This window comes from Apodemus sylvaticus, chromosome 11, assembly GCF_947179515.1.
Source record: "Apodemus sylvaticus chromosome 11, mApoSyl1.1, whole genome shotgun sequence".
Classification (NCBI taxonomy): domain Eukaryota; kingdom Metazoa; phylum Chordata; class Mammalia; order Rodentia; family Muridae; genus Apodemus; species Apodemus sylvaticus.
The window spans coordinates 19,737,793-19,764,811 of NC_067482.1; the positions used below are offsets into that span (position 1 = coordinate 19,737,793).

Consider the following 27,019-nt stretch of genomic DNA (forward strand, 5'->3'; position numbering starts at 1 on the left):
AGTGTTGACATTTAATCCTATAATTTATAAGTTTTTAGAAAATTAGCTTTCTCCTTTCAGGTGAAGTAATGATCTGAGAGTTTCAACATGAAATATCAGCTATACACTTGGTTCAGTAATTAATTACCATGTCTCTCTTAACTAGTAGTTAAGAGAGAATACTCAGTTTAAATACAGTCACATGATAAGACAATGAAAACTGAAAGGGGTACAGAACCAATCAGAGAGTCAGACCTCAGAAGAGGGGAGCAGGCGAGGGAATGTATCTGAACAAAGGGAAATGACACATGCTTATACAAAAGGCCATAATGAAACCCATGCTAACTTAAACAATTTTTTTTAAAAAAAAAGTCAAGAATTACATCTCAGACCAAGTCAGTTCTGTGGGATTGATTCATGGTGCAAGAAGGGTTCAGATTTGCCTCTGAATTTTCTTACAGTTGATGTTACATAAAATACAGCGATTATAAGGGAAAACCACTCAGTTTTATCAAGAGGAGATTTGGGTTTCCAATATCTGGATGACTCTCCCCCTTCTGTGCTCACACAGCAAACACTATAACATGGAGATACCTCAGTACCCAATACACTTATTACAGTGACTTCCTGGGACTTTTAAAACGTCCTGTCCTTTCTCAGAGTCAGTATGTGAATAATGTGGTTGAGTGGAAACAGGCCATGCTGTGTTCAGTGTAACTGTGGTGAGTACAGGCTGCTGGTGGAGACAAGGGAAACGGAGCAGTTAGACCAGCCATACAGAAAGCCCTCCAGCCTTCCGAAGCTCCCTCCAGACGTTCATTTCTTGTGGCACTTATTTTGATGAGAATCAGTTGGAGGTTGTGCTCCCTAATTAAGAAACTGAAACGGTCATCTCTCAAAGTCACTGATCATCAGACTCCTCGTTTTAGCAGTAATTGTATTGCGGGTTGGGATGGATTCTTCTATTTTTTTTTTTTTAAGTCCTGTTCACTCCCTTCATAGAAGGGATTTTACAAATACACTCCAATCTTATAAACTTGAAAGGGACTTTCAAGATTCTTTAGATGCTGTTGAAATAAAGACAGCATTCTACGATTTTCTTCTTCTTCTTCTTCTTCTTCTTCTTCTTCTTCTTCTTCTTCTACTACTACTACTACTACTTTTCTTCTTCTCTCTCTCTGTCTCTCTCTGTCTCTCTCTGTCTCTCTCTGTCTCTCTCTCTCTCTCTCTCTCTCTCTCTCTCTCTCTCTGTGTGTGTGTGTGTGTGTGTGTGTGTGTGCGCCTGTGTATATGTTTGTATGTCTGTGTGAAAGTATTCTAAGTGAGGCTCCTGCTTTGGGCTTACAGGCAGCCTTCTAAGTCACACTACGCTTTCTATCTACATTGCCCTGTCTTCATTATATCTTCTGTAGGGATTTGGTGATATCATTGAAATACCTCTTGAAATTCAGGAAACCTTAAGAAGTTATCTTGATCAAGCAAGTACTGTCCATTGTACTGATAAAATAGGAACCAGATAAAGTATTTGGCTGTGCACTGCAATAACTGAAGAAGGAATGCAGTGTCTTCTTAACCCTGTGCTGTGTCTTCATATAGCCTTCGTGGGTTAACCTGCTGCTGCTGCACTGTTCTAATGGTATCCTGGTAGAACGTTGTATTGGTCTTACCCCTTCCCATATACATCATCAGCACACCTTCCCATGAGCTATTCTTGATATTCACATCCTATCGCTGCCTGTGTGACTATACCCTAGTAGTTTACTGCTGTGTCCAATTTGGCAGAAATGGTATTTAGTTTCAACAACATCCATATTGTATTTAAGACAGGCTTCATGAAATTCCTGGATAAAATTCATAGCTCCATACCCCTGCTTTAACAAAACAAAAGAACGGCATTCTTGTGTTGTAAATAAAACAGGACGTGAGGTTTTTAGAATATCTGACACAGAATTTCTGAGGAGAGACTAGTGATTTTTGGTTGAATTTTAAGAACTCTCTTTCAGGCTGATTTTCATCATAAATTGAGCTAAGTACAAATTAATCTTTCCTTGGTGACTGGCTTTTATTACTATGACCTATAAAGAATTGTGTTTTACATTTCTTGTATAACTTTATAGTTTGTAAAATAAACTCATAGACATTATCTCATCTGAGCCACCCTGTGCTCCACACCCTCCGTTCACGTTGTAACCGAGTGAGGAAACTATCTGATCTAGTGTTTAGAGCTGAGTGTCAGGTATGACTGTGAGACTCCACCCAGTCAGAAAGGCGTGTGGCCCTGGTGATGGCTGTTTCTTTCCTAAGCAGCTTGCTGACTCAAGTCTGAACTTTTGGCACCATGTGAAGTGAGTGACACAGCTGGAAGAGATACCCAGATGTGAAGGGGATATAGGGCTTCTTAGCATCCGTGATTCTGTTATCCCCTCCAAAGGGCTGTCAAGGAACCTATGTTCGAATTCAAACAAAACAAACTTTTCATTAGTTAATACTAGTTAAATATAATACTATTTTTAAAAATGTTTAATTTATAAAAATAGCTTGAGAAAAATTGCAAATATTTTGTTTTGTTGTATGGGATTGAAATGGCAAAATGGAGTTCTTTGGGAAAGGAGCAGTTTTCTAAAATCTCATTATACAAATAGCATTAATGGTGAATTAAACTGATTGTTTGAGTAGAGTCCCACAGGAGCATATATAATCTTATGTGTGACATTTCCAAAACATTTAGGTTTATAATTTTCAAGTTGTACATTTCTGTCAGGATTATGAGTATTAGTAATGTCATCCGTGGTTTAGGCTTTTAAAATGTTATACACATTGGATTTTACTCTTGGATGTCATAAGTGTATCTTATTCAAAAGGAACCAGGGAGCTGACAGTAGTGTGAGGTAATTAGTGTTAAGGCATGACAACACGTGAACTTTGAGCTTCCAAAAATGTTTTTGAGTGCTTCCCTATGTAAATAAATGTGTTCATACGTAAAAGGTCTTCAGTGCTTAATGATCAGCACTGAGGAATTTTTTCTAGGTTAAGTATGCATGGGCAGGTTTCACCCCTCCCCTGAAAATATGGGCACCTTTGTAAATAGTTCCTCCAGTTTTGTGTCACCACCAAAGGAGAAAAATCAATATAGTGCGGTGCAAAGATGTGCATCAGAACCCACCTACAATAGCTAAGAATATTCTAGACCTTAAAATACATGCCATTTTATGACCCGCTGTCTCTGTAGCTCTTTGTAATGTGTTTCCAGCCCCTCCCACTCTAGTCAAACACCACAGTTTGTCCAGGTTGCTTCTCACAGGCTCCATTCTTTGTACACTGCAGTTCCTTCCTTGGGACTCAGACTCTACTTTCATGTTTTCCTCCTCTCTTTCTTGCCAGTCCTTTAACCTTTTCCCCCCCACAATGTTTGGTTCTATTTGTGTTAATGTTTTCTCCTTCTATTCCTAAATATGAGCCATCTACTCCAGCCAGTCTTTGGTCTGCTACCCTGGGATATAATAAAACAGCAAATGTTGCAAAGTTTGTGTAGAGCTGGAACTTGGTGTACCTAAGGCTCACAGAGAGCCATCTAGAGACTTCAGGATGACTGGTAGGGAAAAGGAATGGTGAGCCAATGCGGGCTAATGTAGGTCTGCCGGAGGGCCTGCCAGGGATTCTAGAGCCTTTGTAGAGGGACCATGCGAGCAGTGGGAAGAGACAGAGAAACCCAGAACGTTAGGCATGCACGGCACTGACCAGAGTTTAGGCTTTAGGGATTTTTCTTCATACCAATTTAAGGTTCTTTGAGAATTTTATAAGTTTTCTTCTATTGACCTTAAATGTATTTGCAAACTTTCCTCATTCAGTTTTTCAACAGATTTATTTACTGTATGTGATATGCTTATATTTCTGAAAATCACTCATGAATTTCTCCATTAAATGTTAGCCATTACCCCTAGTACCTCAGGAGAACACCGATAAAACAACTTTGCCTACATTTAGCCTTTCCAAGCTCTTCTGTCTCCACTATACATGTGCTAGGATCTCAGGTATGTAGGTATTCCTGTTCCCCAGCTTGCTTTTCTGTTTCTGTGAATAATTTCTTAGTCACTCAACCTCAAGATTTAGGAGTAATCTTATGTTATACCTTATTCTCCTTTTTGTTTCTTGTCAATTTTTTTCCATTAAAACATACTTATGGATGAGATAGTTTGAGCCAAGCGTGTGAGACACAGAGCAAAGAAAGCAGATGGAAAGAAGCTCCTGGCTAGTGAGTAATAGGACAGGAGAGCAGCAGGAAGCAGGGCCAAGACGATCAAATGCTTGACTATGTAGACTGTTCAGACTCCACGGTGGAGCAGCAAAGAGATGCTGGCTGCCCTGTGAAGAGCAGATAGGAAGCTAGGAAGCTAGAACATGCCGACCTGAGAGCTCACACTCCAGATAGGAAGCTAGAACATGCCGACCCGAGAGCTCACACTCCAGATAGGAAGCTAGAACATGCCGACCCGAGAGCTCACACTCCAGATAGGAAGCTAGAACATGCCGACCCTAGAGCTCACACTCCAGATAGGAAGCTAGAACATGCCGACCTGAGAGCTCACACTCCAGATAGGAAGCTAGAACATGCCGACCCGAGAGCTCACACTCTAGGACTTAAAATGGATGGATTCGCGAGGGGGGGTGATTCAAAGTGCAGAGCTAGTGCCAGGGCCATAAAGAGAGATCGTGCCCACCTGTGGTGTTTGGGGATTGGCAGGGAGTCTGTGAGGTTGGAGTGGAAGCCCTAGGGCAGAGTAAGAAGATAGAGCCTATGACAAGTTTGAGTCATGAACATGGAGGGAACAGGATCATAGAAGGAGGTTGAAGGATCTGTGGGTACCAGTCTGAATGAGGAGAAGAGATGTGTCAGCTCCGATACAGTTTCCTGTGCCTCTAGCATACCAGTTCTCCCATCTTTTGAAAACTACCGTAAACCTATAAAAATTCTACATCCCCTATAATGGGCAGTCCTGCTTGTCGATGTGACTGGATTGATAAATGTCCAGGAGATTGGTGACGAGCACCTCCAGGTATCTGATGGCATTTTCTTTTTTTTTTTTTTTCTTTTTTTTCTTTTATTTATTTTTTTATTTACATTTCAAATGATTTCCCCTTTTCTGGCCCCCCACTCCCTGAAAGTCCCATAAGCCCCCTTCCCTCCTCCTGTTCTCCCATCCACCCCTTCCTACTTCCCTGTTCTGGTTTTGCCCTATACTGCTACACTGAGTCTTTCCAGAACAAGGGGCCACACCTCCCTTCTTCTTTTTTTTTTTTTTTTAAATGTTTTTTATTCGATATAATTTATTTACATTTCAAATGATTTCCCCTTTTCTAGCCTCCCCACACTCCCTGAAAGTCCCTCAAGCCCCCTCTCTCCCCCTGTCCTCCCACCCACCCTTTCCCACTTCCCCGTTCTGGTTTTGCCGAATACTGCTTCACTGAGTCTTTCCAGAACAAGGGGCCACTCCTCCTTTCTTCTTGTACCTCATTTGATGTGTGGGTTATGTTTTGGGTATTCCAGTTTTCTAGGTTAATATCCACTTATTAGTGAGTGCATACCATGATTCACCTTTTGAGTCTGGGTTACCTCACTTAGTATGATGTTCTCTAGCTCCATCCATTTGCCTAAGAATTTCATGAATTCATTGTTTCTAATGGCTGAATAGTACTCCATTGTGTAGATATACCACATTTTTTGCATCCACTCTTCTGTTGAGGGATACCTGGGTTCTTTCCAGCATCTGGCAATTATAAATAGGGCTGCTATGAACATTGTAGAGCATGTATCCTTATTACATGGTGGGGAATCCTCTGGGTATATGCCCAGGAGTGGTATAGCAGGATCTTCTGGAAGTGAGGTGCCCAGTTTTCGGAGGAACCGCCAGTCTGCTTTCCAGAGTGGTTGTACCAATTTGCAACCCCACCAGCAGTGGAGGACTTTTCCTCTTTCTCCACACCCTCTCCAACACCTGCTGTCTCCTGAATTTTTAATCTTAGCCATTCTGACTGGTGTAAGATGAAATCTTAGGGTTGTTTTGATTTGCATTTCCCTAATGATTAATGAAGTTGAGCATTTTTTAAGATGCTTCTCCGCCATCCAAATTTCTTAAGGTGAGAATTCCTTGCTTAACTCTGTACCCCATTTTTTAATAGGGTTGTTCGGTTTTCTGGAGTCTAACTTCTTGAGTTCTTTATATATATTGGATATTAGCCCTCTATCTGATGTAGGATTGGTGAAGATCTTTTCCCAATTTGTTGGATGCCGATTTGTCCTCTTGATGGTGTCCTTTGCCTTACAGAAACTTTGTAATTTTATGAGGTCCCATTTGTCAATTCTTGCCCTTAGAGCATACGCTATTGGTGTTCTGTTCAGAAACTTTCTCCCTGTACCAATGTCCTCAAGGGTCTTCCCCAGTTTCTTTTCTATTAGCTTCAGAGTGTCTGGCTTTATGTGGAGGTCCTTGATCCATTTGGATTTGAGCTTAGTACAAGGAGACAAGGATGGATCAATTCGCTTTCTTCTGCATGCTGACCTCCAGTTGAACCAGCACCATTTGTTGAAAAGTCTATCTTTTTTCCATTGGATGTTTTCAGCCTCTTTGTCGAGGATCAAGTGGCCATAGGTGTGTGGGTTCATTTCTCAATCTTCAATCCTGTTCCATTGATCCTCCTGCCTGTCACTGTACCAATACCATGCAGTTTTTAACACTATTGCTCTGTAGTGTTACTTGAGGTCAGGGATACTGATTCCCCCCGATTTTCTTTTGTTGCTGAGAATAGTTTTACCTACTATCCTGGGTTTTTTGTTGTTCCAGATGAATTTGATAATTGCTCTTTCTAACTCTATGAAGAATTGAGTTGGGATTTTGATGGGTATTGCATTGAATCTGTATATTGCTTTTGGCAAAATGGCCATTTTAACTATATTGATTCTATCTATCCATGAGCATGGGAGGTTTTCCCATTTTTTGAGGTCTTCTTCCATTTCCTTCTTCAGAGTCTTGAAGTTCTTGTCATACAGATCTTTCACATGTTTGGTAAGAGTCACCCCAAGATACTTTATACTGTTTGTGGCTATTGCGAAGGGGGTCATTTCCCTAATTTCTTTCTCAGCCTGTTTATCCTTTGAGTATAGGAAGGCCACTGATTTGCTTGTGTTGATTTTATAACCTGCCACTTTGCTGAAGTTGTTTATCAGCTGTAGGAGTTCTCTAGTGGAGTTTTTTGGGTCATTCAGGTAGACTATTATGTCGTCTGCAAATAATGATAGTTTGACTTCTTCTTTTCCAATTTGTATCCCTTTGACCTCCTTATGTTGTCAAATTGCCCAAGCTAGTACCTCAAGTACAATATTAAAAAGATAAGGAGAAAGGGGGCAGCCTTGTCTGGTCCCTGATTTTAGTGAGATTGCTTCAAGTCTCTCTCCATTTAGTTTGATGCTGGCTACCGGTTTGCTGTATATTGCTTTTACTATGTTTAGGTATGGGCCTTGAATTCCTGTTCTCTCCAAGACTTTAAGCATGAAAGGATGCTGAATTTTGTCAAATGCTTTTTCAGCATCCAATGAAATGACCATGTGGTTTTGTTCTTTGAGTTTGTTTATGTAGTGGATTGCATTGATGGATTTCCGTATATTGAACCAACCCTGCATTCCCGGGATAAAGCCTACTTGATCATGGTGGATGATCGTTTTGATGTGTTCTTGGATTCGGTTGGCAAGAATTTTATTGAGTATTTTTGCATCGATGTTCATAAGGGAAATTGGTCTGAAGTTCTCTTTCTTTGTTGGATCTTTGTGTGTTTTTGGTATCAGCGTAATTGTGGCTTCGTAGAAGGAATTGGGTAGTGTTCCTTCTGTTTCTATTTTGTGGAATAGTTTGAAGAGTATTGGTCTTAAGTCTTCTTTGAAGGTCTGATAGAATTCTGCACTGAAACCATCTGGTCCTGTGCTTTTTTTGTTTGGAAGACTTTCTATGACTCCTTCTATTTCTTTAGGCTTTATGGGACTGTTTAGATGGTCTAGTTGGTCCTGATTTAATTTTGGTATTTGGTATCTGTCAAGGAAATTGTCCATTTCTTCCAGATTCTCCAGTTGTGTTGAGTACAGTCTCTTGTAGTAGGATCTGATGATTTTTTGGATTTCCTCAGTTTCCGTTGTTATATCTCCCTTTTCATTTCTAAGTTTGTTAATTTGGATACTTTCTCTGTGCCCTTTGGTCAGTCTGGCTAAGGGTTTATCTATCTTGTTGATTTTCTCAAAGAACCAGCTCCTGGTTTTGTTGATTTTTTGTATGGTTCTCTTTGTTTCTACTTGATTGATTTCAGCCCTGAGTTTGATGATTTCCTGCCTTCTACTCCTCCTGGGTGAAATAGCTTCTTTTTGTTCCAGGGCTTTCAGGTGTGTCATTAAGCTGGTAATGTATACTCTCTCCATTTTCTTTTTGGAGGCACTCAGGGCTCTGAGTTTTCCTCTTAGCACTGCTTTCATTGTGTCCCATAGATTTGGGTATGTTGTGTTTTCATTTTCATTGTGTTCTAAAAAGTCTTTAATTTCTTTCTTTATTTCTTCCTTGACCAAGGTATCATTGAGTAGAATATTGTTCAGTTTCCACGTGTATGTGGGTTTTCTGTTATTTTTGTTGCTATTGAAGAGCACTTTTAGTCCATAGTGATCTGATAGGAGGCATGGGATTAGTTCGATCTTCTTATATTTGGAGGTCTGTCTTGCGACCAATTATATGGTCGATTTTGGAGAAGGTGCCATGAGGTGCTGAGAAAAAGGTATATTGTTTTGTTTTAGGATAGAATGTTCTATATACATCAGTTAAATCTAATTGGTCTAAAGCTTTAATTAGTTTCATTGTGTCCCTGTTTTGTTTCTGTTTTCCTGATCGGTTCATTGAGGAAAGTGCAGTGTTGAAGTCACCCACAATTATTGTGTTAGGTGCAATGTGTGCTTTGAGTTTTAATAAAGTTTCTTTTACGAAAGAGGATGCCCTTGCATTTGGAGCATAGATGTTCAGGATTGAGTGTTCTTCTTGTTGTATTTTTCCTTTGACCAGCAAGAAGTGTCCCTCAGAGTCTCTTTTGATGACTTTGGGTTGAAAGTCAATTTTATCTGATATTAAAATGGCTACTCCAGCTTGTTTCCTGAGACCATTTGCTTGTAAAATTGTCTTCCAGCCTTTTACTCTAAGGTAGTGTTTGTCTTTGACCCTGAGGTGTGTTTCCTGTAAGCAGCAAAATGTAGGGTCCTGTTTACGTATCCAGTCAGTTAGTCTGTGTCTTTTTATTGGGGCATTAAGTCCATTGATGTTAAGAGATATTAAGGAATAGTTTGTTACTTCCTATCATTTTTGACGTTATTTTTTAAATTTGATTACTTAACTTCTTTTGGGTTTGATGAAAGGTTACTCTCTTGCTTTTTCCAGGGTGAAGTTTCCCTCCTTGTATTGGTGTTTTCCTCCTATTATCCTTTGTAGGGCTGGGTTTGTGGATAGATATTGGGTAAACTTGGTTTTGTCATGAAATATCTTAGTTTCTCCATCTACAGTGATTGAGAGTTTTGCTGGATATAGTAGTTTTGGCTGGCATTTGTGTTCTCTTAGAGTCTGCATGAGATCTGCCCAGGACCTTGTAGCCTTCATAGTCTCAGGTGAAAAGTCGGCTGTGATTCTGCTAGGTCTTCCTTTATATGTTACTTGGCCTTTTTCTCTTACTGCCATAAATATTCTTTCTTTGTTTAGAACATTTGGTGTTTTGATTATTATGTGACGGGAAGTATTTCTGTTCTGGTCCCGTCTGTTTGGAGTTCTGTAGGCTTCTTGTATATTCATGGGCATCTCTCTCTTTAGGTTAGGGAAGTTTTCTTCCATAATTTTATTGAAGATATTTGCTGGCCCTTTAAGTTGTAAATCTTCACTCTCATCTATGCCTATAATCCTTAGGTTTGGTCTTCTCCTTGTGTCCTGGATTTCCTGGATATTTTGGGTTACAAGCTTTTTGCATTTTGCATTTTCTTTAACTGTTGAGTCCATGGTTTCTATGGAATCTTCAGCATCTGAGATTCTTTCTTCTATCTCTTGTATTCTGTTGTTGATATTTGCATCTCTGTCCCCTGATTTCTTCCCAAGGCTTTCTATCTCCAAAGTTGTCTCCCTTTGCGTTTTCTTAGTTGTTTCTACTTCTGATTTTAGATCCTGGATGGTTTTGCTTAGCTCCTTCACTTGTTTGTTTGTGCTTTCCTGTAATTCTTTAAGAGATTTTTGTGTTTCCTCTTTCATGACCTCAGCCTGTCGGCCAAAGTTCTTCTGTATTTCTTTAAGTGTTTTTTGCGTTTCCTCATTGTTGGCTTTTGTATTCTCCTGGATTTCTTTCAATGATTTTTGTGTTTCTCTTGCAAGGGCTTCTAACTTTTGATCCATTTTCTCCTCAATTTCTTTAAGTATGTCCTTCATGTGTTCTTGTACCAGCATCATGACCAGTGATTTTAAATCCACATCTTGTTTTACTGGTGTGATGGGGTATCCAGGACATGTTGATAGAGGAGAATTGGGTTCAGATGTTGCCATATTGCCTTGATTTCTGTTAGTGACGTTCCTGCGTTTGCCTTTTGCCATCTAGTTCGCACTGGTATTAATTTGTCTTGTCAGTGCTGGACTCACCAGTGCAAGCTGCCCCTTCCCAGTTGGCCTCTGGTGCACAGCTTACCTCCTGCACTGCCTGTAGACAGGGTGTTGTTGCCCAGGCTGTTCAGATCCCGAAGCAGGCACCCAAAGGCTCCTGATGGGGCCTGCTGGATTCATGGGAGCACACCGACTTCTCCCAGCTGGCCGCCCGGAAGCCCCTCTAGCCTCTTGCAGGACCTGGAGATGTGGTGCCGCCACCCAGGCTGATCTGGAGATGTGGTGCCGCCACCCAGGCTGATCTGGATCCGGAAGCAGAAAGAGTTGAGCTGAGGGCTCCCGCATGAGGCCTTGCCCCAGATTGTGTCTGTGGACCAGATGGAGCCCATGGGCACCCTCAGGGAGCGCAGACAGTGTATGCTGCTGGGACCTCCCCTGTGTTCTGATCACTCTGCTGGGCAGCCGATCCCCCAACCGGGCTGGCGCACACAAGGTTAGCCTGGCCGACCAGGCCCTGAGTCCAGGCAAAAGCCTGGGAGGCCAAGGTCAGAGCAAAGTTCCCCTAGGGCTATGACTGTTAATTGGGTCTGCCAGGTGACCAGGATGGTGGGCGTGAATGCTCGCGCTCCCTGAAAGCGCTGGGAGAGTCTGCTGGGCTAACAACCTCCTGGGCGGGTTGACTCACAGATGGCCCACCAAGCCGCCCAGTTCTTGGGGTCAGTCCTGGGCCTTTTGGTGCCTAGACCCCTGCTTTGTTAGCCTCAGGCTTTGCCTGTTACGGCTCTGCCCGCCAGAGCTCTCTGTTGTCCTGTAGGCAAAATGGTGGCGTGCTCAGGCCACAAAAAACCTCCTGGCTGGGTTGGCACCCCGATGGCCCCCCGAACAGCCCAGGGCCTGGGTGCAGGCCAATGCCCGTCGGGCTCAGACCCCCGCGGTGTTGGCCTTGGGTTATGTTTGTGTACCTCAGTCTGTCCGATCTCTCTAGAGTCCGAAACCAAGATGGAGGTGAGCCTCTCCTGACTGAGTTCTGAAGTGGCTTCCGTGCAGCAAAAGGCACCGCAAAACTGCAGCTGCTTGTAGCCCGGCTGGTCAGCGAAGGTCAGTGGTCGTGGGCGCAGGGCCTAACTGGACCCTGTGTCGCCTTGGTTCCACTGCTGATGGCCCTTCAGCTGGACCAGCCACTGCTGCACTGCCATCTGCGCCGCTGCAGTTGCCGCCCCCTCCATTCTTCTTGTACCTCATTTGATGTGTGGATTATGTTTGGGGTATTCCAGTTTTCTAGGTTAATATCCACTTATTAGTGAGTGCATACCATGATTGATCTTTTGAGACTGGGTTACCTCACTTAGTATGATGTTTCCAGCTCCATTCATTTGCCTAAGAATTTCATGAATTCATGTTTCTAATGACTGAATAGTACTCCATTGTGTGTATATACCACATTTTTTGCATCCATTCTTCTGTTGAGGGACACCTGGGTTCTTTCCAGCTTCTGGCTATTATAAATAGGGCTGCTATGAACATAGTGGAACATGTATCCTTATTACATGCTGGGGAATCTTCTGGGTATATGCCCAGGAATGATATAGCAGGATCCTCCAGAAGTGACTTGCCTGGTTTTCTGAGGAACCGCCAGACTGATTTCCAGAGTGGTTGTTCCAATTTGCAACCCCACCAGCAGTGGAGGAGTGTTCCTCTTTCTCCACATCCTTGCCAACACCTGCTGTCTCCTGAATTTTTAATATTAGCCATTCTGACTGGTGTAAGGTGAAATCTCAGGGTTGTTTTGATTTGCATTTCCCTGATGACTAATGAAGTTGAGCATTTTTTAAGATGTTTCTCCGCCATCTGAAGTTCTTCAGGTGAAAATTCTTTGTTTAACTCTGTACCCCATTTTTAATAGGGTTATTTGGTTTTCTGGGGTCTAACTTCTTGAGTTCTTTGTATATATTAGATATTAGCCCTCTATGTGATGTAGGGTTGGTGAAGATCTTTTCCCAATTTGTTGGTTGCCGATTTGTCCTCTTGATGGTGTCCTTTGCCTTACAGAAACTTTGTAATTTTATGAGGTCCCATTTGTCAATTCTTGATCTTAGAGCATACACTATTGGTGTTCTGTTCAGAAACTTTCTCCCTGTACCGATGTCCTCAAGGGTCTTCCCCAGTTTCTTTTCTGTTAGCTTCAGAGTGTCTGGCTTTATGTGTAGGTCCTTGATCCATTTGGCATTTTTGGAAGCAGTTGGATTATGAGGGCTTTAACTAAGTGATTGCCTCAACCCATGGGTGACTTTGAAGTCTGGACAGATCCCTGACAGATAAAGGAACTGTGGCAGGTGGTGTCTCCTGGGAGGAAGAGGGTAGCTGGGATTGTCTCTGGAGGCTGCGTCATCCTCTGTCCACTTGCAGTTTGCTCTACCCTGGTGCTCTTCTACGAGACGGAGAATCTTCTTCACCACATACTCTCCTCACCATGATGATCCATGGAAGCGTGGAGGGAGGGCAGTGATGGACTGCAGCCTCCAAATAGTTCCCCTGTGAAGTGAAGTTATTCTTGTGTGCGTTTGGCCTCCATCACACAGCTGGAACAATGATTTATGCCTTTATCTCTAGAGTTTATTTATATAGTTGTTCATTATAAAAACTGAATGCAAAATGTGTGCCAGATGCTGTGCCAGTGCTTAAGGATTAAAAGGCTAATTAAGATAGACAACGGCTGCTTTGGGAGTGGACAAGCTTGCAGAGGAGAAAGAATAATACATCGTCATAGTATAGAAGTACAACTGTGATAATTTGCAATAAGAGTCATAAGAGAGAAAAACAGCAGAAGCAACATTGCTATGAGTCAGAATATGGGGTGCCAAATTTCTGTGGAGTGAAGGTATAAGAAAATCACTTTTAAGGAGCTAACGTGTATTTTTTTTCACGAAACAGAGAATATTCAAAGGCATTGTGCATGTGTAGAGGGGGCTTCCGAAGAGTAACAGCACCTCCGCTTTAACAACAGTACGACGGTTCCTTGAGAGTCCTTTCAGACAGAGAAAGACTCCAGGACTGTGGTAGTGGGTGTCATTGTAAGGGAAGGGAAGCAATGGAAACGCAAGCGAAGAAGTGACATTAGTTCATCTGAAGTTGCCTGCCACCCCCATCTGCTCATCAAAATCTGTCTCTGCTGCCTGGGCACAGAGCCAGGTGACGCGTTTTCTGGCTCTCTTTCTCACCGTTGGCTGTGACCCCATGTAACTCTACCCTGCGTGGAAGTAGAGAAACTGTGAATGCTGGGACTAGGGCAGCCTCCTGACTGGGTTTTCCATTGCTCATTGAACAGACTCGCAGAGTGTCAGAGTCAGTGTCAATCTCGACCTGGGAGAGTGACTTTTGGGGTCACAGACCCCTTCTAGGAGGCGTGAACTGCCTTAAGGAAACACCTGGGGAGCCTTTTCATGGTCAGGCCATCATCATTTGTCCAAAAGAATGTGATTATTGCCAGCAGTGGTGGCGCACGCCTGTAATCCCAGCACTCTGGGAGGCAGAGGCAGGCGGATTTCTGAGTTCAAGGCCAGCCTGGTCTACAGAGTGAGTTCCAGGACAGCCAGGGCTATACAGAGAAATCCTGTCTCCAAAAAACCAAATCCAAAAAAACCAAAAAAAAAAAATGTGATTATTTTAGAGAACAGTTTTGCCCTCTGTGCTACTTGAAACTGAGATGCTGTGAATAGTTTATTGTGGTGTATGCTCACGTGAGTCTACAGAAGTATGCATTTGATAATTTGGATTTAGAAGTCATCAGTTTCCAGTATTTTCGGGAGGAACAATCTTACAGCAAACCCCGTGATCTTCTGGCTCTTTGAACCTTTCTGCCTGCTCTTCAATGGAAACTTTGATGCAGGTGTGTTTTGTAGATGTGTCCATTGGCATTGGGCTCCACAGAGCTGCATTGATTGGTGTGGCTTTCTCTAACTGTTTTAGTCTGTTGCAAAGAGATGTTTTCTTGATGAGGGATGAGGACTATCTATATGTATATAACAACAAGAAATGTAAAGGCCATTCATCTGACAAAAAGAGTAAAGAGGAGCATATGAGTGGATTTGTAGGGAGGAAAGGGAAGGGGAAATAATGTAATTATATTATGATCTCAAAATAAAGGTAGTTAGGCCTTTGACGTTATTTTCTTGTGTTCAGTGAGGTTATGAAAGGGGCAGTATCCTAATTTGATTGCACGCTCATCAACCATGTTGCTGGACTTTTGGTAACAAACTTCCTGAATCCCTTTAGACTTGTATGTTTTGCTTTGCTAGATTGAATCTTGAGGGTGGATGAGGCATGTCTTTGGCAATTTATTTTCTCTGGTGTTTTTTTTAAACAGTACTTTAGGATAATGTTTCCATTAAATTGTATTTAAATTAATGGAAGTTCAGACTCACATTTCCTTCCCATCCACATTACAGGTCACGTGTGCATTTCCTCTCTATTATGATGTTATAGCAAATCCCTAAGCCCCAGTCCTTATGAAGGAACAGAATTTGTTTACTTCATGATTTGGTGGGTAGTAACGACCAAGGAGGAGATGAAAATGAGTTGCAGAAGTAATATAGCTTGCCTCATAAAGGATCCACACTGTTTTCAGGGAAAATCAGGGAATTTTTTGAGTTCTTGTGTCATATAAGATTCTTCCGGTGAGAAATACCAAATAGGATATACTCTTTTTGGTCAAATGTGTGTATCATGTGATTTTATTTCTATGCTGCTTAAACTTGGTATTTTTTTAACCTCTTATGGATTTTTCATTCCTGGAATAATTTTGTAAAGTTTTATGTGTGACTGAGTGTGCCTGAGTGTATATATTTGTGCCATATATGTGTACACAGGCTCCTGAACACCAGAAGATGGCATTCTGCCCTGTGGAACTGGAGTTACAAGGGGCCATCAACCACCATGTAGGGACTTAGACCAAATCTGGGCACTCTGCAGAAGATCAGTAAATGCCCATAACTTCTGAGTCATCTTACCAACCCCAATATGAATTTTCTATGTATATATATATATATATATATATATATATATATATGTGTGTGTGTGTGTGTGTGTGTGTGTGTGTGTATTTGTGCGTAGTGTCATCATAATCTATGGATTACTAATGTATAAAAATGCCTAGGATAATTTAACTGCCTTTAATTTATAATTTAAAAATTATTCTCATGATTTACGTTATTGCCATTTAAAAGGATGTACTTGTGAACTGAAAAATGATACTTAATTTTAAAATGAACACATTTTGTGCTTTCTTTAGGCTGGAATGATAAAGAGTGAAAATGAAGAATATTTCATTGAACCTTTGGAGAGAGGGAAGCAGATGGATGAAGAAAAGGGAAGGATTCACATTGTCTACAAGAGATCAGCAGTGGAGCCGGCTCCCAGAGATGCGTCTGAAGACGTCTACTACAGGGGTAGGCATCGTCTCTAAACATAGTTTTACAGGACAACTTTTAAAGTAAATCATGAAGTGTACTGACATGTGATAATCCCTGATATAAAATTCCTCCAACTTGTAAAAAGAAAGAGGAACTTGATGATTAAACATCCATTCCACTTCCACATTTCAAAAGAACACGTGCCAATGAAGTTCTTTTGATTGCTATATGGGTTGTTTTTATCATTCCTTAAATCTATAATCTTTAAGCCTTGTTTAAAGTCTGTTGGGCATAGGATAGATAGACAGAGAGATAATCATTTTTGTTAAATGGATTGGAAATGTAAAAGTTATGACATGTGAAGTTTTTCTAATTTTGTTTGATGTAGTGAAGCCAGGGCACAAGTTGATATCAACAGAAGAATTTAACTTATATCTCTCCCAAACGAGAAAAGATCCTGTACACTGTACCTGATCACTCCATTACATTTCCCTTCAGTATCAATTTCCATAAATGTTAGTGTCCATTCATTTCATTGCTGTAGTAGTTACATTATGTAATATGTGAATCTCATAACCAAAATTTTAGTACTATAAAAACATTCATATGGATTTTAAAGATGCACAGATCAGTTAAAGATGAAATTTTGCTCCTTGCTTGAGCAGGTGAAAGACAATTATCCTTTTTATGAGTTGATTTTACCAATAACCAATTGTAATAAATCTTCATTCATGCCATGTGAAGGATGGTACAAGGAATCATAAGGATTCGACAGCCCACAGGATTTATTGTTAGCTGAAGTTTTGACTAGAGACATTTTTATGTCTAATCTAGTTACTGGGGTCTCCCATGTCGAGGAATCAGCAAATCAAGTTGCCTGTCCTGTTTGATTTTCTTTGAATCTTTCTTTTCTCCAGCCAAGATTTCAGGGGGAGGTCTTCCCCTGTTATTTCTGATCCATATCACTCCAGAAGTAGTCCATAGTCTTTTCTCCCTTTCCTTTCACCACAAATATAGACCCTCTCTCCCAAAATAGCATGTTCCTGGTCCAGTAACTGGAAATCATTAAAGGTATAGCTGACCTCTCTCCCAGAGGAATTTTAAAATCATAAATATCACCAAACACACAATCATCTTTATTTTGGTAATTAAAACAACTCAAAGCAATGAAAGCAATCTAGACAAACATTATCTGAGATAGTGCTCCTTCATGATCTCCTGTTTTGTTCTTACAAGATTGATTTTTAATAGTGATATCAAGGCCTAAGTTTCTAATGTCTAAGATAGGTTAGGTTGCCTATCCCCTGCTTTTCAACCTATAATTTAAGATCAAAAGTCTTAATTATTTATTCATCTAAGTATGCTTATATCTTCCCTTCTATGGAGATTAATCTCTCTGTGGATACATATGTACCTTTAGCTAACTGGAATTAATATAAGCTTCTATTATCTGTCTGAGGTAAGTTTTTTTCTGCTTATTCCCTGCTCTTTGACCTATAATTTATGATCAGAGCCTCAAAATATTTATTCATTTATGTATAATTAAGGACATTTAGACAATCATCATTATACTTGCTTTCATCCTTAAAAACAATTAAATCAATTTTTATATATCTCTATCCTTTATTTTTCTGCTTGTGGGCTGTGGGCAGCAGGAACTTCTACTGTCTCTCTCTCCCTTCCTCTCTAGTCAGCCTGTCTCTTTGCACAGCAGGTGCTCCCAGCATCTCTGAACCCAAATTCTTTAAGAAATCTCCATGTGGATTGGGCAAAATTGGTAGCCTATTAAGAAGCCAATTCTCTGCTTCTCCTAATCTTATATCAAGAATCTCTAAATAATTTTTAATAGTGAGTTCTTACCTGACACATTATTACACCATCTGTAGTAGTAGTAGTAAAGTAGTTAAACTACTTTGGTCCCTGATGGGTCACGTGCTAATTAAACACACACACTCAAAAAGTTAGACTCCAGAAAACCAAACAACCCTATTAAAAAATGGGGTACAGAGTTAAACAAAGATTTCTCACCTGAAGAACTTCGGATGGCAGAGAAACACCTTAAAAAATGCCCAACTTCATTAGTTATTAGGGAAATGCAAATCAAAACATCCCTGAGATTTCACCTTACACCAGTCAGAATGGCTAAGATTAAAAATTCAGGAGACAGCAGGTGTTGGCGAGGATGTGGAGAAAGAGGAACACTCCTCCACTGCTGGTGGGGTTGCAAATTGGTGCAACCACTCTGGAAAGCAGACTGGTGGTTCCTCCGAAAACTGGGCACCTCACTTCCAGAAGATCCTGCTATACCACTCCTGGGCATATACCCAGAGGATTCCCCACCATGTAATAAGGATACATGCTCTACTATGTTCATAGCAGCCCTATTTATAATTGCCAGATGCTGGAAAGAACCCAGGTATCCCTCAACAGAAGAGTGGATGCAAAAAATGTGGTATATCTACACAATGGAGTACTATTCAGCCATTAGAAACAATGAATTCATGAAATTCTTAAGCAAATGGATGGAGCTAGAGAACATCATACTAAGTGAGGTAACCCAGACTCAAAAGGTGAATCATGGTATGCACTCACTAATAAGTGGATATTAACCTAGAAAACTGGAATACCCAAAATATAATCCACACATCAAATGAGGTACAAGAAGAACGGAGGAGTGGCCCCTTGTTCTGAAAAGACTCAGTGAAGCAGTATAGAGCAAAATCAGAACAGGGAAGTGGGAAGGGTTGGGTGGGAAAACAGGGGGAGGGAAGGGGACTGATGGGACTTTCGGGGAGTGGGGGTCCAAAAAAGGGGAAATCATTTGAAATGTAAATAAATATATCAATAAATTAAAAAAAATCAAAAAAAAAAAAAAAGATCTGTATTGTATCTCTGCTACCCCAGATCCAATCAGGGAAATAACCTGTAGGGCCAGCAGGCCTTTAAGTTTCATCTTTTTCCTTTCCTGTCATGACAATTTCTCTGTCTCTCCTCTTTCTCCTGGATGCTCAGCTGTGCAATCTAAAAGTCCCAACCCATCTCCCTGCCCAGCCAATGGCTATATGGCAATTCTTTATTATCATTCTAAGCCAGGTAGGGGTAGGGACCCTGAGGTCTGGAAGCATGGCTTTTTGGGAGCCAAAATAAGACAACGCATTAGAACCATTCCCACGCAGTTTAGTAGAATGGAAATAAGGTAGGTCTGTAGATAAGACACGGGACACTTGCTATAAAGACTATTTAACCATTTGTATCAAACATTTAACTTTTTTCCCTAGCCCAAGAAAAGTTTAGATTCATAAATTTAAACACCAAACTATAGCCTCTTAATTCTCTTGTAGTCAAAGGATGAGGGCCTCTATTTTTTATAGATGAAGTATAGTCCAAATATAAATTTTGGATCCAGTCAAGAGTCCATCTTAGAAAATGTATCAATGAGTTGCAATAAGAGAAATACAATAGAGAAACTAAGGTGTAAATAAGAAGAAACAGATTTGAGGAACATGCCTTTGTCTTTTTCCTGACACCGAGTTATCAGGGGGAAGTATTGGTTCACAAGTGGTTACCTGTGACCCTGAAGAACTTATTAGTAGAGCCTGTAGAAACATTTCATCCTATTTTCTACTTGCCCCAATAATCCCTTGGTTACTTTTTGAAGCCTTTTGTACTTCATAATTACTTAATGGGGCATTTCACCTATACTGGTGAAATAGATCTTGGGAACTCAACTGGCCAGCCTGCCCGGCTAAAACGACCAGCTCCGGGCTCTGTGAGAAACACCATGTCAAAAATTGAGAGGGAGAACAATAGCGGAGATACCCAAAGTTAATCTGCAGCCCCACATGCATAGGCAAGTACCACCTGCTGTACATACAGTTTGAGACCTCCATTACTGTTGTCACTGTAAGTTATGGTCAGCGCAGAGTTGGCAGTTTGGGTAAACTATAGCTCTTCCTGGACCTGTCAAGTTTCAGGGATATTCTTCCAGCTAGTGACAAACAGAAGCCTGGTACGCTTGTGATAGAGAAGCTTCTTTATATCATCACGATCTTTATATCATCCCAGTCTCTCCATCTGTGGGACAGGTTGGTTCGCTTCTCTCTGATTGGAGAATTTTTCATAGTTTGACATCTATAGTCTGTACAAACCGATTTTCTGTGTGACTCTATGATATTGTAACTAATAATGATATGAATTCAAAATTAACCTCCACTATTCAGTCATTTGTCCAAAGTCAGATTAAACAGACAAACAAGCACCCTGCCCAGCACTCAGGACTGCTCACACTGCCATGCGAGGAGAAGGTTTGCCCCAGGCAGTGCAGGGGTGAGGGGGTGCTTACATGGCATCCTTAAGCTTTCCATATTTTGTGTTGAGTCTCTGGGCCCATCAACTTCCTCCTCACATGACAAGCTATCCATTCACCAGTAGCTCTGCTTTAAAGTAATTTTTGTAATTACTTCCTACCAGTGGGAAACAAGCCTTTATCTCCTGGCTTTCTTTCAGGGTTTTTCATTTTCCTACAGGAACCCAAGTGTTTGTGTCGCTGGTGTGGTTGTCATGGTGCCCCGAAGGAGTGTCTTTGTCGCAGGTGGGAAACATGGAGTAGTCAGAAATGATTTAGGAGTTGCTCCTGGTTACTGGGAATGAAACTACAGAACAAACGGGAGTTCTGGGAAGACTTAGTCTTTGGAGAGGCTAGGGCCTGGGTAGATGCAGAGTCTTCTTTGGCTTTAGACATGTGAATAGGTACCCCAGTCCTTTGCTTTGGGAGATTCTCATGACCTGTGCGTGGATCAAAGACAATTCTTGATGGACTTTGTAAAAGGAAATTATGAAAATTACATAAATTAATTTTAGTATGTATTTTATTAGTGATTCATAAAAGATATTACTATAATACAAAGCTATGCCACTGAGCAAACATTCTTTTAAAAATTGTTAGATTATAAATTTTCTCAACTAGTGGTTTATAATCTAATCTGAGGATAATTTGTTGAGCTACTTCTATTGAACTCATGTGGAAATATGGACATACTATTATGTGGAATTTTTTAGTATATTTCAGTCTGTGTGTTTATAATAATTATAGAGAAAATGAATTTAATATGGAGACTGTCTTATTCCATGAAGTGACCAGAAAGCAGAGCCAGTGACATTTAAGGGATTTTCACATGCTAAACATAAAAGATAATAGGTTGTTTTCTTGAATTAGAGTATGTAACCTCACAGTTATGAATATTTACAATATAAAGCATCTATGAACTTGCACAGGAACTTACTTTAAGGTTGCTGTTCAAGAACTAAACCTATGTAGTCCTTGAAATGTTTTCCAAGTTTGGTCCTCAGTTTCAGAACTCCCATGAGTTTTTATCTATATGTCACATGCTATCTAATTTTATGTATTTGTACTATCTAATTCCATTAAAAAATATTGACTCCTCAAAATTTATTTATTTTTGAAAATAAAGTTTTATTAATGTCTTGTAAGTTTGATATCTGTATTGATAAAATGCCATCCAACAGACTTGTAAGTAATAAGAAATTGGACTATTAGACCATTAATCTCTTAAGTACTTAAGCTCTTTGTTTATAATTTGGGATGGCATATTGGCAGAGCAAGCAAGGGATTTTGTTGGTGGTATCCACTGTCTTTCCTCACTACATGAACTTGGCTGCGGTTTTTCATCTAATATCATGACAGTCATTGTCAGGCTGGAGAGCTGGCTTAGTGGTTAAGAGCACTGACTGCTCTTCCAGAGGTCCTGAGTTCAAGTCCCAGCAACCACATGGTGGCTCACAACCATCTGTAATGGGATCTGATACCCTCTTCTGGAGTGTCTGAAGAGAACAACAGTGTACTCATATACATAAAATAAGTAAATAAATCTTTAAGACAGTCATTGTCAATATTAAAGATTGGCTTCTCTATTATTGTCTAAGAGGAAGAATTCAGTTAAGCAGTCTGAAAAACTATACTACCATAAACTTTTGTTAATATCCCATTCTCTTTTAGAAATATGCAGCATTTGAAAAACATGAGTGTGGTTCAGGCAGGGTTGCCATGATCTATGAACCCTGGACCACTTTCCATCCCTTGTTCATATCTCTCCTTAAATTCAAGGAGAAATATTCTAAAAGGCTGTCAGTTCAGACTTAGACCAATGGTCATATCTGGCATATATGAGAATAATTTTTATATATTTGTAATGTGAACCATGGATAGTGTACAAAATAATTACAATAGTAACCATTTTGATTATTTTTATTAAAACTTCTATCTTTTAAAAATTTTATTATTATTATTTTTACATTTTACATCCTGACCACAGTTGCCCCTCCATCCTCTTCTCTAAGTTCCTACCCCCAACCTTCCCTCTCTCCCTCTAAGCTTTTCTCTTCTGAAAAAGCACATTTTATCCTATAGTTTGTTGATTAAAGGATCACAGATTATATTTGATGTCCTTAGTCACTAAGAAGACTTTAGCATTTTCAGTTTTCCAAAGTCTCTATTTGGATATTCATAATTTAATCCCGTATAAACATTATTTTCTGGTCTAACTAACATATAAAAACAGTTTTTATTCCAATTTATACATATTTTTATTTGAGAACTACATACAATGCAATTTGATCCTATTTACCCTTCCCCAATTTTTTCAAGTTCCACTGGGACTCATTTGTGACTGAACACCCCACTCCTGATACCAAATTCTATCCTAGGGATTCTATTGCTGTGAAGAGACACCATAGCCAAGGAAACTCTAATAATGGCAAATATTTAACTGGGGCTGACTTACAGTTTCAGAGGTTCAGTCCAGTATCATCATCATGCCTGCATGGCATCATGAAGGCAAACTTGGTGCTGGAGGAAGCAAGAGTTCTACATCTTAATCTGGAGGCAACCAAGAAGACTGTGTCACACACATGGGCCAGATTTGAACATATATATAAGATCTCAAAGCCCCACCTCCACAGTGACACACTTCTTCTAACAAGGCTATACCTCATCCAATAAGGCCACACTTCCTAATAGTGCCACTTACTGTGGGGCAAGCATATTCAAACCACCAATTCACTGCACAAAGAATGTTCTCTGACAAAGTCTGAGAACCTAACTAATCTATTAGTGGATTAGAAAAGAGATACAACTTAAGAAGGTTGTTTGATACTTGGTCTATTTAGCAGAATAATAATAGTAGGAGCTACAGAATTTGACATGTGAGTAAGAGTTTTTGAATATATTTTCCTAGGGATTATAGGAACATGATGCATTTATCAGTGATAGAGAAATGACTGAGTGATTTTTTATGATTTTTACAGAGTAATAGTAACATTGTCATTATGAGATCATATACTTGTGAAGATTATTCTTTTTTGTGCAGTGGTAGAAAACAAGTGTTAAAGGTGACAGAAATATCATCCAGGTTTCCTTTAGTATATCTATTTTAGTGTTTATTGATTGTTTTCAAAAACAGAGGAGAAATAAGACCACGTTTGATGTCAGTTCTGTTCCATCGGTACCCAGATCTCCTGACTAAAGCTCATTTGCTATCTGAGGTACAACAAAAAATTAACACAGTAATGGGGATCTGGATGTTACAGTGCTCAGTATTTAGTCCCTTAGGACCTCCCCCATATTTCTACTCACAAGTCTCTAATATGACATAGATACAGAGTTCTTTAAGACACTTGCTTAATATAAGATCATGTTCCATGAAAACAGAATTTTGCACACTTTCTGTTCAGTCCCCTTTCATACTACCCTCTGAACATTTCCCGATATTTTGATGAAGGCTGTTTCAGAGTCACTTCTGTTTTGTTAAATGTCTTAGAATATAGTTATCTGGGGATATTTTGTCAAAACATACTCAGCCATTTGAATCTTATCTCTTGAGTTAATTTTAAATTTGGATTTTAATCTAATTAGTCTCAGTGCTGGTAATAACAAATATATAGTCATTGATGTTTTTGTTTTGATATTGGACTATCTAGCATGCATCCCTTTTATGAATTTTATTATTTTCTACCTCACAGAAAAAGTGAAAGAGATTGCATCAGCTAATTCCTGTCAGTTTTTAAGATGGAGTTAGTAGCCATAGTTTATGTTTTCAAAATACATGAAGATATAATACTGAAAAAATTTAAATGAACTTCTAGGATATTGTGATACAAGATAATTATTTGTTCATTGGATACCTAGTCATGTGATCTATCATCTAACATTATACTGTAGAAAAAACTGGTTAAAACATAACCAATTGAAACTAAGCTATTGTTCAGTTAAGACTTCAGTGAGCCATCTAGAAAATAAATTTCACGTAACTTTCAGGTACCAGTGAAAGCTACACTGTTTGAGTGACTAGACATAGATGCTGAAAGATGCCTGAGTTTGGAGTAAAACACAATTTTGGGGAGATAAGAAAAGATCCTATTATATATATATATATATATATATATATATATATATATATATATATATATATATATATAATGTAGTATATTTTATTCCAAGGACATGTACCAAATAGTTTTATGACCTTGAAAAGGTTAAGACTTATCAAAGTCACTGGGCAGTGCTGGTGCACACCTGTAATCCCAGCACTCTGGGAGGCAGAGGCAGGCGGATTTCTGAGTTCGAGACCAGCCTGGTCTACAGAGTGAGTTCCAGAATAGCCAGGGCTATACAGAGAAACCCTGTCTTGAAAAAACCAAATCAAAAAAAAAAAAAAAAAGACTTTCCAAAGTCTTAATTTTCTCATTTTAAGGTAGAAAAATAATACTGCATATTAAAAAACAATGAAATAAAGAACCACATTTCAGTTCCTTATGTGCTCAATTATAAGTTAGCTCTTACTACTTTTAATATAACTATATCTTTCCCTTATGGTGGTCCAGTACTCTTGTAATGAATTGCCAAGCATCTGTAGTAGTCACTTTTATCATTAATATGACCAAATGCTCAACAAGAAGTCACTTAGAGGAGGCACAGTTTATTTTGGCTTATAGTTCAGAGGACAATGTCCATCATGGCAGGTGACTGATTGCACGGTGCAGGAGACTGTGGCAGAAACAGGGTATTACTTTCTCTTAGCTCAAAAGATCAGGAAACTGAGACAAGATAAGAAAAGGGATTGATTAGTCTTTATAGACCTCAAAGGCAATCCACAACATCTGCCTTCTCCAGCCAAATGATATCTCCCAAAGATTCAGCAACCTAATAAAACAGGGCTGCTAGCTAGCCTGGGACCAAGTGTTCAAACACACGAACCTGTGGGATATGTCGCTTCATGTTCCTTGTACTGTAGTGGGTCCTGTCGAGCTGAGCATCTGCCTTGCTGCTGGATGCCAGACCACTTCTGGCAAGCCACTCAGAATGCAGTCTGTGATGGGGTCCTAGCCTGTGTTCTTCTGGGTGAGTAACAGAGGGATCTGGGATGGATGCTGTGGTTCTCAACCTCCTGGGCACCCAGATGCCACTGGGAACAGGGGTTGGGGGAACAGTTGTTCACAGCTGAGCTCAGGATGAGGCAGATTCCAGTTTGGCTCTGAGCAATTGGCTGAAAGAGAGATCTTCTCCGTGAGATTTAGGCAGTGTCTCTTTCGGACAAAGGCCTGCCTCCTGTGGTGATCCTGCCTTGTCCAAATTGCTTTATTTACAGAAAATATGAATGCATACATCTCACTTAAGGTGAGCCAGGGATTAAATACCTTTTGCATGGAGGAATGCCCAGGAAGGGAAGCTCATTGACTAAACACTTGAGGCCTATCTAGATACCCCATTAGCTTGGAAAGCTCCAGGTTTTTATGCTATGTGACCAGTTGTCATGGTCTGCTCTGTGGGATGTCATAGATAAGTGTTCTAGGACAGACAGAACTTGGCATTGAGCTGTTTCCCTGGGATCTTGAACCTTCTTCAACCTTACTAGTTCTGTCTGGTGGCATGGTCCACTTGTCCCACAGCACCCTAGCTATTCTATTCTTGTACCTGTTTGTCTTGGCCCTATTAGAGGTGGGAGGATATATATCATGCTTTGCGGGTTGTATACTCATTCCACATATGTATGAACACTCATGTATGAATAAATTGCTATCATTTCTATATTGTAGAACATGAATGTTACACATTACAGTACACATCCAGATAAAAGAATTATAAAAAAAAAACACAATAAAGGAAAGTATATAAAGTCATGTCATTTCTCTGTGTTCTGGTGAATTGTGTTATGTATGCTTATATAATAAGTATATAAACTTTGGAGACTTCTCTGGAGATTTATTCTAGGTGTGATCTGACAATTGTGAATTATAATAGTGTATGATATCACTTAGATTAAAATTTCCTGTTGGATAAAATGTAACCTTTCTTCATTCATGTCCTGAATCTTCCCACCATTTTCGACCTTAGTATTCTGTAGTGACTCTTACTTCCTACTACATAGTCTTTATTTGGGGAATGCTAAACTGTCTCCTAGGCATTTTTTAAACCTAGACTTATACGTTTTCTAATTGTATCCACTAGACTATCTATCTGTTCCTTTCAGATTCTTGTTTCTTACATCCCTTGGAAAGCATGAGAAACTCTGTGAGAAATAAGTTAGCTATCTGCCTTAGATTCTGTAGGATCTGAAGGACAGAGGCAGTATCTCACAGCTGAGAACTGAGATAGTATACCGAAATTCCCAGTACGAATGGTTTTTCTACTTTAATTTGTGATCACTTTTTTAAGATTCACTTAGTTTTCCTTCATGTGTATGGGTATTTTTGCTTGTATGTATGTATGTATGTATGTATGTATGTGCACTATGTTTGTGTAGTGCCTGAAGAAGACAGAAGAAAGCATCAGAAAATTGAAACTAGAGTTATAATTTATAGCTGCACTGTGGGTACTGGGAACTGAACCTGGGCCCCCTATAAAAGCAACCAATGCCCTTAACTGCTGAACTCCATGGCCTCATCTTTATTCTGACAAACTGTATAATA

General features: G+C 39.9%; 1 protein-coding gene across 1 annotated transcript in view; it reads left to right on the forward strand.

The window, feature by feature from the left end:
- The window catches only part of Adamts3 (ADAM metallopeptidase with thrombospondin type 1 motif 3), a 218,505-nt gene that overhangs the window by 102,766 nt on the left and 88,720 nt on the right, over positions 1–27,019 (forward strand). The window contains exon 4 of the mRNA XM_052198959.1: positions 15,916–16,072. Coding sequence (XP_052054919.1) covers positions 15,916–16,072 — 157 coding nt within the window. The remainder of the gene's footprint in view (positions 1–15,915; positions 16,073–27,019) is intronic.